Genomic DNA, 12,407 nt, shown 5'->3' with positions numbered 1-12,407 from the left:
AATAATGTTTTTCTGTCAATTGAATTGTATGTTTTCTTGAAGTCTATAAATGTTACATAAATGCTTTTGGATCTCATTCTTCTATACCTGATTATGAATTCCAGATTTAAAATTTGTTCCACATGGGATTCTCCTTTTCTAAACCCTCCTTGGTACTCTCCTAATTGCTGATCCAGTTGGCTTTCCAACCTGTTTAGTAACACGTTAGAAAGAATTTCTTAAGTTGCTGGATGGAGGACTTTTCTTCTATAATGTGATCAGTTTTATCTCCTTTTTGTGGATTGGGTGAATTAATGCTGTTTTTTGATATTCTGGTATAACTTCTGTTTCCCAGATTTTTTGAAAGGCTCCATGTAGCTTTTCAGCTGTTTCCACACCTGTTATTTTCCTCATTTCAGTGGTTACTGTATCTTCCCAGGGGGAGGGTGGGGGCTTGCCATTCTTCAGATCTTTAGTTATATTTTAGATTTCATCTTTGCTGGGTGGTTCTAAGTTTGTGTAAGAGTATCCTGAATTTTGTTCTCTTGGTTTGTCACAATTTTACAGTTTGTTGAAATAGCTTGCTAATATTTCTCAGTTTTCTTGGTGCTTCGGGTTAATTTTCTATCTTCATTCTTGATGTGCAAGGTAGGTGGTTGGTACGTTTGGAGGCTTTGTTGAAAAGTTTTATAGGAGTTCCTAGTATTGTTCCTTTGGAAATCGTCTACAGTTAGTAATAGCAGGTTTCTTTCATACTTCCTTTTGACGGGTCCTATTGTTTTTGATGCTGAGACTTTTGTTGTTTAACGCTGATAAAGTCTTCACTTCTTTTTGTGAAGTACCATTTCTGCTATGCTTGTTCTCTCAATAGTAATGTTTTTTCACACTGTTCATTCCACCTTTTTGTGTCTTTTGAGTGGTGCTGTTTCAAAGGCTGTTTTGGCTTATTTTTGTTTTAATCTCTTCCCAGTCTTCTGAGTATATTTAATTGTTCCTGAAATTCATGTTTTTTTCACTTTCAAAGTTTCTGTACCTATTTTGTGAATCTTGTGTCCTTGTCTTGGAGTCCTTGTTTGTAGAACAAATTTGATTTTTATTGTGGTTAGATAGTGATCTGTTTCAATTTTTGCGACCTTTTTAACTTGCACATTCATTACTTCTTTTTGATTGTTAAAAGATATAGCTACATGGTCAATCTGAAATTCTTCTAGGCTTGTATTAGGTGAATTCCAAGTTTTCTTTCTCCTCAGCAGTTTATTATTATTATTTCTTCTTTCCTTTCTCAGACGTTATGTCTGGTTAACAATGGAAAGTGACACGGACCTTGATCAAGCGTGACTTCCTTTTAACTGTACAGTGTATGTTACATTGTATTTAAAAACAAAGATTCCAAGACTTACCAAGCGGGAAAGCGCCGGCAGACAGGCACATGAACAAAACACACAAACACACACACAGAATTACGAGCTTTCGCAACTGGCAGTTGCTTCGTCAGGAAAGAGGGAAGGAGAGGGAAAAATGAAAGGATGTGGGTTTTAAGGGAGAGGGTAAGGAGTCATTCCAATCCCGGGAGCGGAAAGACTTCCCTTAGGGGAAAAAAAGGACAGGTGTACACTCGCACACACACACACACACACACACACACACACACACACACACACACACACACACACATACATATCCATCCGCACATACACAGACACAAGCAGACATATTATATGTCTGCTTGTGTCTGTGTATGTGCGGATGGATATGTGTGTGTGTGTGTGTGTGTGTGTGTGTGTGTGTGTGTGTGTGTGTGTGCGCGTGTACACCTGTCCTTTTTTTCCCCTAAGGGAAGTCTTTCCGCTCCCGGGATTGGAATGACTCCTTACCCTCTCCCTTAAAACCCACATCCTTTCATTTTTCCCTCTCCTTCCCTCTTTCCTGACGAAGCAACTGCCAGTTGCGAAAGCTCGTAATTCTGTGTGTGTGTTTGTGTGTTTTGTTCATGTGCCTGTCTGCCGGCGCTTTCCCGCTTGGTAAGTCTTGGAATCTTTGTTTTTAATATATTTTTCCCATGTGGAAGTTTCTTTCTGTTTTATTTACATTGTATTTAGGAACTTTCGGGTAATTGAACATGTGTCAATAATTACAGATTTCTGTAGTTGTATATATACGTTTGGATGTAGCTGTATTGCGTTGATTACCTTTTCTAGCACATATTGTGTGGTATGACTCCTGTAGTTGATAGTATAATTGGTATAATGTCAACTCTATCCTGATGCCACATGTCCTTGACTTCCTCAGCCAGTTGGATGTATTTTTCAATTTTTTCTCCTGTTATCTTCTGTATATTTGTTGTATTGGGTATGGATATTTCGATTAGTTGTGTTAATTTCTTCTTTTTATTGGTGAGTATGATGTCAGGTTTGTTATGTGGTGTTGTTTTGTCTGTTATAATGGTTCTGTTCCAGTATAATTTGTATTCATCATTCTCCAGTACATTTTGTGGTGCGTACTTGTATGTGGGAATGTGTTGTTTTGTTAGTTTATGTTGTATGGAAAGTTGTTGTTGTATTAGTTTTGCTACATTGTTACGTCTTCTGGTGTATTCTGTATTTGCTAGTATTGTACATCCACTTGTGATGTGATCTACTGTTTCTATTTGTTGTTTGCAAAGTCTACATTTATCTGTTGTGGTGTTGGGATCTTTAATAATATGCTTGCTGTAATATCTGGTGTTTATTGTTTGATCCTGTATTGCAATCATGAATCCTTCCGTCTCACTGTATATATTGCCTTTTCTTAGTCATGTTTTGGATGCGTCTCGATCTATGTGTGGCTGTGTTAGATGATACGGGTGCTTGCCATGTAGTGTTTTCTTTTTCCAATTTACTTTCTTCGTATCTGCTGATGTTATGTGATCTATAGGGTTGTAGAAGTGGTTATGAAATTACAATGGTGTAGCTGATGTATTTATATGAGTGATTGCTTTGTGTATTTTGCTAGTTTCTGCTCATTCTATAAAGAATTTTCTTAAATTGTCTACCTGTCCATAATGTATGTTTTTTATGCCCGATAAATCCCCTTCCTCCTTCCTTTCTGCTTAATGTGAATCTTTCTGTCACGGAATGTATGTGATGTATTCTATATTTGTGGCATTGTGATTGTGTAAGTGTATTGAGTGCTTCTAGTTCTGTGTTACTCCATTTCACTACTCCAAATGAATAGGTCAATATTGGTATAGCATAAGTATTTATAGTTTTGTCTTGTTTCTTGCTGTCAATTCTGTTCTTCTTCTTCTTCTTCTTCTTCTTCTTCCTTCTTCTTCTTCTTCCTTCTTCTTCTTCCTCTTCCTCTTGGCTTCTAAGGGAATCAAAGCTCCCGTGCCAATCGCAGATGTTGCCTCCAAATGTTTCTAAGTTAACAAAAAGTCCAGAGGAAAGCTCCTTTTGGTTGAAGACTTTAAGAATTCAGTCAGCAAAACTGAAAAGTGCATCATTAACAGTCTCCAAACTTGTGTTTGGCCAGTGATTCAGTTTTACTGAGAAATGCTGTTATTTGATTGTTTGCAGCTAGGGTGTCCATTTAACTATCATTTCATTTATGTTAAATACAACTGAGATTATGGAAATAGGATGATAATTGTTTACATAGTGGTTGACCTTTGAGAGCTTTAGTCCTTGTGGAGAACATCCTTTGCGTATTACGCAGGGTTATTACAACTCTAACAGAAACATCTTGTATCAACTAATGAGTATGATGATTTTTTGGCTCTTATGATTTTCAATAGCTCTTGTTTAGTTACTGGGGACAGGAAAATTGACCTGTCTTTTGGGTCTGCTCATTAGACCCAGAAGAAGGTCGCTGCAATTGTGGCCGAAATGTTGGTTTTTCTCCAGCAGCAGTAGTTTTTTACATTATGACGCGTTACCATACCCAGAATATGCAGCACCTGTATGGCAGAACTCCAGCCATGCCAAACAGGTAAATATTGCCCTAAATGAAACAGGACGAATTGTAACCGGCTGCTTGGGGGCCACCCCTGTTGACAAAATCTACCACCTCATGGGCGTAGCACCGCCAGACATCCGAAGGAGAACAGTAGCTGAAGTGGAAAGAAAGAAGCACGAGACACATTAGAGACACCCCCTGTTTGGATGCAAACATCAAACGCCAAGACTCAAGTCGAGAAAAAGTTTTCTCTAGACAACGCGACCAATCCAGACATCACCTGCAGACCATAGGATACAACTCTGGCGTAGCTCATCATCAGAGAAATATTGGGACAACCCCAAGGAAGAACTTGCTATAGGTCATCATCTCCCATACACAACATGGAAGGTACTCAATAGACTTAGAACTGGCGTATCTCGATGTAAGGAGAACAGGAAGAAATGGGGATACATATCAGGGGACGAACTATGTGAATGTGGTGAACCTCAAGACCATCAGCACCTACTCAACTGCAGGAAACTGTCGGAACCTGTGTCCATGGACGATCTGATTATCGTCAATGATAAGGCAGTCTGTGCAGCAGAATACTGGGCAGCACATGGAATATAAAGACGCACATATTCTCTGTAATACTTGTAATATATATGCTATGTATGATATGCTATGTACTATAAGTTATATTTAATATGTTATGTTCTGGACACGTATAAATAAATAAATAAATACCCAGAAAACTTTTATGCCAACTGACTCTGGCTGCGGAAGCCTAAGCAATTATATTTGAAAAACAAGTTTGTATGATTCTGGTGGTGTAGTGGTTCTTCACACTAGATTTTCAGCTATCTTTGACAAATTCGAGTTAAATAGTTCTCTCGTTTATTTTGCATATGAAATTTTTTGCTTCATCTAGTTGACAATACACTAGACTCTCGCTAATCCAGTCATTCCTGGTACATGTGGGTGCCTGATTAGCGGAAGTGCATTATTGAGTGTCTGAAATTTATTTTATTGATTTATTTTGTTTTTTATTTATTTTGAAAACTTAGGGGATATGTTTTACTGTACTTTATTAAACCGAATGACACAATTTTAAAACACAGAAGATATACTTTATTAACTCCAAAAATACGTTAATTTTCAAAGAAAAGTTAGTCCTTGAATGCATACTGTACATAGTTATACAGTCATATCACTCACTAAGAAACTTGTCCCTAGTTTATAACTGTCACAATGATGATACACGATGGTGGCATTCTTTATCACGTTACTTCTTTACAAGCATTACATCAGTACTGCATGTCTCTGGTTGTTGCATAATGTACTCCAGGAAGACCTCAGCAGCTTCAGCACCAGCAGTGTGAGAAATCTTCATGCTCTCTCCTCCTGTGTCCTCTTCTTCATCACTTTCATCATTACTTTCTTGCACGCTTTTGATTATTTCTTCATCTGTTAAAGTTTGGTCCGTATCACAGTTTTCCTCATTCAGCCACTTAGTAACATCTTCATCATCAATTTCTTCTCCTCCTGGAAAGTTGTGGGACATGTCAGTGTACAAACTAATTGATAATTCCAAATTGACTGGCTCATCACTGTCACTCAATATTGGATCCAACTCGATTTTCTCCAGCTCTTCATTATGGTAGCACTCTCCACTTTATCCCATGCTTCGGCTGCTTGGGAAACAACATCATGTATGTTAATTGCTTTCCAGGCCTTCAGCATATTCTTGATAGAGCCGTTTTCACTTTCGTTCAGCAAGGAGACGTGAAGTGAATGTCGGCAATGATGCTTAATTGATTCCAAAATTCGCTGGTCCATAGGCTGAATTAGGGATGTCACATTGGGTGGAAGAAGAGTGCTTGTACATGTATACCATCGAACTTTAGAGAAACATCTGAATGATGACTGGGAGCATTGTCCATTAGAAGGATAGCTTTCAGTGGAAGCTTTTTCTTCTGTAGCTCTTTTCTCACAGTTGGTACAGACGTTTCATGGAACCACCGAGAGAATATTTGTCTGTCCATCCACGTTTTCTTCTGAGTGCAGTACTGCACTGGTAGAGTATTTATGTCAGTGTGTTGAAGACAATGTGGATGTTCGGATTTTCCAATCACCATAAGTGGTAGGTTACGACTCCCATTTGCATTACAACACCCCATTAACATTTCACACTGTTTCTGTTGCTTGTAACCACAAGCTTCCTTCTCGTTCTTGCCAGCTAATGTTTTTGAAGGAAGTATGTTGTAAAAAGAGTCTTAGCATTATACAAGGCATCAGCAGTTGCATCTTCTTCCTCTGTTATCTTCCATATCTTGCTAACAAACTCATCAGCATCCTCATCGTTAGCTGAGCGACTTTCCCCGGTGACTGTCAGCTACCAAATGCTTGCTGCAAACAAGTTACTACTGCCAAGTTGTTTGTTAAATGCAGCTTCTTTTCCCTTTATAATTGGGCCACTGACTGGAACTCCTTTACTGTGTTGTTTGAACCATCCATAAACACCTACGTCCGGTTCTTCATTCCCACTCTTTTGCATAACCTTCCCTTTTCCCAACTCACTATCCATTTTAGGTGAGTACTGTCGAACAACATATTTCTTTTTGATGTCATAAATAGTTCCTCATCCAACATTGAACTCGGCAGCAGTGGCTTTCAGCAAAGAACCTTGATTTAACTTAACTAAAATTTCGAATTTCGAGCACTAGCGTAACGTGTTTCCGTTTCGAAGTCTTGATTCCGAACTGCGTAGAAAGCTACAATTTCAAATACAGTATATAAAGCATTGTTCAACTAAGCATTGTTGCACATTATAATTCACTGTGCATCTGGTTTTTTTTTTTTTTTTTTTTTTTTTTTTTTTTTTTTTTTTTTTTTTTTTTGGATGTGTGCCAGATTACTGAGAGGCCGGACTACTGAGGGCGGGATTAGCGAGAGCATTCAGTTAAGTCCCATTTGAGTTTGGTACCTGTGATAGTCTACCAGTGACAACTTCCAAAAGTTCTTTATTCATATTAACTGAGTTTATAATCAACTGGTGATGTAAGATCTGCTTTTCATTTATTTTGACTTTGTTGAGGTTTTTTTTATACTTTTTAAAAGTGTTTACGTAATTTGGATCACTCTTTTGCTTTCTATGTAAAGTTGTTTCTTGGTTGCACAAAAGTTTATTATTCCCTTGATGATTCATCATTTGAATACATTGCATCTGCATAGCTTTCCTTTGTGTGTTTTGAGAGGAAAAGCAATGTTAAAATAATGACAGATTATCAACAAATATTTTTGTTTTCCTCTCAGTATAATCCTCTCTATAAATATTTTTGCAGGTCTCATGCTTCAATTGGTATTTAATTAACATTAAACTAATGGTATCTTTGATACTTTTTTGTCTTTGGTAATGAAGACTTCTGTATACTCATTTGTTTAAGTAAGAGGCCTTCATCGTCAGAAAGCCCATTAGGCAAGTTTTGTAAACAGAGTGCTTGGGTAAAGATAGTATTTGTGAGTATGTCATCAATTGAACTGCAGTATGTTGCAGTTACTCTTGTGGGCAGCTTGACTAAGTCTGACAGAGAGAATGTACTTCCGAGTTTATATTAAAATCACCACACAATGTAACTGCATTTGTTGGTGTAGAGATTCAATATTTCCTCCAACTTATAATATAATACTGACAAATTGCCATCTGGTATCCCGTACACGTAGATAAAGGTGTCTTTTTTTTTTTTTTTTTGACTGATCTTAAGAACACGATACTCAAAATGTTTCCTGATGTTTAGGTCATTAGTTTTAATAGTCCACAGAACTGGCTACCTTCCCTATCCAATATCATGCACCCACCATGTCTTTTGGAAGTTATACAACAAGGAGATAAGAAATTAAGGAGATGGAACCTGGAGTAACGTGAGAGAACCAGAGGTGATTGAGGACCTTAAAAGAAGCACGGTGCAACTATTGACTGAAGCAGTGGAAAAAAAATGCAGTAGAAGTTGAAATGGTAGGTCTGAGAGATGATATAGTCAAGGCAGCATAGGCTCAAATAGTTAAAAATACAAGGACTAGTAGTAATCCTTTATAACACAGAAGACATTGATTAACCGATGAAAGAAGACAATATAAAAATGAAGAAACAAAAGGAAATAGAGGTGTCGAAAAATAAGCTTGACAAAGGTGCAAAGTGGCTGAACTGGAATGGTTAGAGAACAGATGTAAGGCCATAGAAGAATGCATAACAAGGTTAAAAGTAGATGCCACATACAGGAAAATTAGAGAGACCTTTTGAGAACAGAGAAGCAGCTGTAAGAGCATCAAGAGCTCAGATGACAATTTCGTTCTAAGCAAATAAGGGAAAGATGGAAGGAACATATAGAGGGGCTGTACTAGGGAAACAAACTTCAAGGCAGTATTACAGAGGGTGAAGAGGAAGAAATCAAGATATGATGGGAGACGTTATACTGTGAGAATAATTTGACAGCACTAAGACCTAAGTCAAAACAAGGCCCCAGTGTAGACAATATTCCTTGAGAGAGCCATCAATGGCTAAACTATTCAACCTGGTATGCAAGGTATGTGAGACAGGTGATATACCCTCAGGCTTCATCGATAATGATATAATTATAAGTCCAAAGAAAGCAGGTACTGGTATATATGAAAACTACTGAACCACTATTTTAATAAGCCATGATTGCAAAATATTGACACCAATTATTTACAGAAGAATGGAAAATCTTGTAGAGGCTAGCCCCAGGAAAGATCAGGTTGGGTTCCACAGAGAGGTAGGAACAAGCAAGGCAATATTGACCATATGACTTGTGTTAGAAAATAGGTTAAAGAAAAGGGAACCTATGTTTACAGCATTTGTTGATTTATAGAGAGATTTTGACATTGTTGGCTGGACTACGCATTTCAAAATTTGGAAGGTATCAGGAGTAAAATGCTAAGTTATCAAACAATGGCAAATCCAGGACGGATTGGCACTCACCATATAGAGAAGATGTTGAGTTGCAGCTAGGCACAACAAAATGACAGCTAAATAAGTGAACTTTCAGCCAAAATGACTTCTTTTAAAGTAAACAAAACACACACACACACACACACACACACACACACACACACACACATATTCACATTCATGCATGCACAACTCATACTCGTACTGGCCACTGTGAGCAACTGCGCACGATGGGAGAAGCGGTCTGGGTGCTGAGGCTAAGGAGCAGACTGGCTCAGGGAGGGGGAAAGGTAACAATTTAGGTGTGGGGGACAGTAGAGTGCTGCTTGTGGGGCCATACAGGGGTGTGTTGGGGACAGAGTAGAGCAGCTAAGTGCAGTCGGGAGGTTAGATGGGGTGCTGGAGGAGGGGGAGTGGGGAAGGGACTGGAAAAGGAGATAAGTAAAGAGACTGTGGATGCATTGGTGGAATAGAAGGCTGTGTTATACTGGAGCGGGAGCAGGAGCAGGGAAGGGGTTAGGTGGATGGAGGACAGCGACTTAACGAAGGTTGAGGCCAGGGAGTTTACAGGAGTTTTGGATACATTATAGGGAGAGTTTCCACCTGCATAATTCAGAAAATTTAATATTGCTAGGAAGGACCCAGATGGCAAAGGCAATGAAGCAGTCAGTGAAATATTATTTACAACTTTTACAGAAACCAGGCTGCAGTTGTATGAGCAAGGACATAAAATGTAAGCAGTGATTGAGAAGGGAGTGAGACATGGTTGTAGCCTATTCCCAGTGTTACCTATAAATTGAGCAAGCAGTAAAAATAATCAAAGAAAAGTTTGGAGATGAAATTAAAGTTTAGTTTGGCGAGAACATTGTAGGACTGGGAAGGTCAGTTGAACAGAATGGATACTGTCTTGAGAAGTGATTATAAAATGACCATCAACAAAAATAAAAGAGTAATGAAATGTAGTGAATTTAAATGAGGTGATTCTGAGGGAATTAGATTAGGAAAAGAGACACTAAAAGTAATAGATGAGGTTTAATATTAGGGCAGTGGAATAATTGATGATGGCTGGAGGAGAGAGGATATAAAATGCAGACTGGCAATACCAAGAAAAGCATTACTGAAAAAGAAAAATTTGCTTACATGAAATATAAATGTAAATCTTAGGAAATCTTTTTTGGAAGTATTTGTCTGGACATTAGCCTTGTATGGAACTGAAACATGGACAATAAACAGTTTAGACAAGAAGAGAATAGAAGCTTTTGAAATGTGATTCTATAAAAGAATGCTGAAGATTTGATGGGTAGATCACATAACTAATGAAGAGGCACTGAATAGAATTGGGAATAAAAGGAGTTTGTGGCACAATCTGTCTAGAAGGAGAAGGGATCGGTCAATAGGACACATTCTGAGACATCTTGGAATTGCAAATTTGGTAAAGGAGGAAGTTTAGTGAGCAAAAATTGTAGAGAGAGACTAAAGCTTGAACACGATAAGGTGGTTCAGATGGACGTAGGTTGCAGCAGTGAAGAGGCTTGCACAGGATAAACTTATCTGGAGAGTGGCATCAAATCAGTCTTTGGACTGAAGACAACAAACACAATAACCCCAACAGTATAATTCAGTATTACAGTCTGTAATATGGCTTACTGCAAACTTGTCAGCTTTGAGCCAGTGTTCTGAAGTCATATTGCATCTACATTTTTTTTAAAAATTCATTTAAACAGTAAAGCTGGTTTTCCAAGAACTCTTTTTTATTGGTTTGCTTTGTGTAGAAAATACAGAGGGCTGTGTGGCTCATTACTGTAGGGCATGCAGGATCTGGAGTTGTTGAACATTTCTTTCACCAGTACTGCTTTGTGGAAACATGAGTGTCACTGGTAGCTGTTGGCTTAATAGTTTATTGGGAATAATGACAGTGCAGTTTTGATAATTAATACTCTGCATGCTTGTGTGCTTTGCTGTGTTACTTATACAAAAAGATCTGCACAGTCTGAAGGCCAATGTAGCACTAAAATCTCAGCTTCCTGATTTTTCCTGAACATGAGATATAATAATATTGCTAAGGCCATCAATGTACACTCTCTCTCTCTCTCTCTCTCTCTCTCTCTCTCTCTCTCTCTCTCTCTCTCTGTGTGTGTGTGTGTGTGTGTGTGTGTGTGTGTGTGTGTGTGTGTGTTTAAGTTTACTTAGACATAATTTCTATTCAAAGAACACCATTTTTGTAGACCCCTTTTGAACCACCCATTAGAACTAAAATGTAATAATCATGTAGTAATTTCATTTTAGTGGACTTGACTGTACATCTTAGTTCAGGCTCTAGGTTTCAAAAACTTGTATGTCTCCATACCTTTGTAAATGAGAATTTAATTGATTTTAGTTTCTCTTTGCAGGTTCTCCTCACATTGGATGATGATCTTATTGATGTACACAGAAGCAAAATTCCTGTTTTTTGAATGGTTATCAGATTGATGATCTCTTGAAATAAATGGAATTTTTGATTTGACTGTTGCTAGAGGATAGTAGTCTGCCGTATATTGTGTTAGTGAATAAAGAGAGAGAGAGAGAGAGAGAGAGAGTGTGTGTGTGTGTGTGTGTGTGTGTGTGTGTGTGTGTGTGTGTTTACAGTTGTATTTTATAGAGGTTATGTCAACTGTGCCAGAACATATTTTTCTGCTGGACAAATCTCTGCATGTAAATCCTGTTTATATGCAGTCGAGAAAAGTAGAAAAGTATGTTCCATTAGGAGCATAAAGACTACCATTCCTAAAAATTATGTTTCAAAAACACATTGGAATCCAGAAGTTAATTGAAATCAAAAATATATATTTATTGAATCAGAACTATATATTTATTGGGCCATGACATCTAACTAATAATGTTGCTTTACTTTTAAAAATTTATCAATTCCTCAAATGCCTCTTGGTGTAAACATTGCTACAATAGCTTATGTGATGTTTATATCAACCTGAATTAGTGACACAAATAATTTTTTTCTTGTACTGTCTTCCAGTGTATGGTTATTATACTGCCACAAAATTTTAAAACAGCAGACTGCTGCACTAAGTAAGATTCATTCTTGGGTCTTGTTCTTAAACATTCCTATTTTGGTGTAACTGCTAAAGCCAAAATACGGCATTCTATCCATGTTCTTTCTTCTTAGAATGATTGAGAATGTAATTCAAACTGAATGTCTTTTTCTCGAAACTGGGTCATTAATTTCTGTTCTCTTAAGCAAGTATTTCTCAGTTTATAATGACATAAATTTGCACTCATTTTTACCCTTCCTTTTGGTAAATTTCTATGTATATACAGGGTATTTTCATGGTAATGGGGAGAATATTTAGGGATGATGAAGAAGCATAAAAATAGCAAAATACAATGAAGATTCTCAGTCTGGAAGCTTCCCAATCAAGAATTATAAAACATATTAATTGCTGGTAGCAATTTTTAGATATTAAGCCAAGACATACTCAGCTGGATTAGGCTGGACGTATAAGATTGGTGTTTTGTTTTATGCTTTCAGACTTGGAAACCTTGACAG

The 12,407-nt window shown here is 37.6% G+C and overlaps 1 protein-coding gene across 1 annotated transcript in view; it reads left to right on the top strand.

Annotated features, from left to right (window-relative positions):
• The window catches only part of LOC126285018 (SID1 transmembrane family member 1-like), a 119,152-nt gene extending 107,446 nt beyond the window's left edge, over window positions 1–11,706 (top strand). The window contains exon 16 of the mRNA XM_049984329.1: window positions 11,257–11,706. Within this exon, the coding sequence (XP_049840286.1) occupies window positions 11,257–11,319 (63 nt within the window). The 3' untranslated portion in view covers window positions 11,320–11,706. The remainder of the gene's footprint in view (window positions 1–11,256) is intronic.
• The last annotated feature ends 701 nt before the right edge of the window (window positions 11,707–12,407 follow it).

Source organism: Schistocerca gregaria, chromosome 8 (genome assembly GCF_023897955.1).
Source record: "Schistocerca gregaria isolate iqSchGreg1 chromosome 8, iqSchGreg1.2, whole genome shotgun sequence".
In the NCBI taxonomy this organism is placed as follows: domain Eukaryota; kingdom Metazoa; phylum Arthropoda; class Insecta; order Orthoptera; family Acrididae; genus Schistocerca; species Schistocerca gregaria.
Note: the sequence above shows the minus strand (reverse complement) of the source record. Positions and strands in the feature narration are given on the sequence as shown.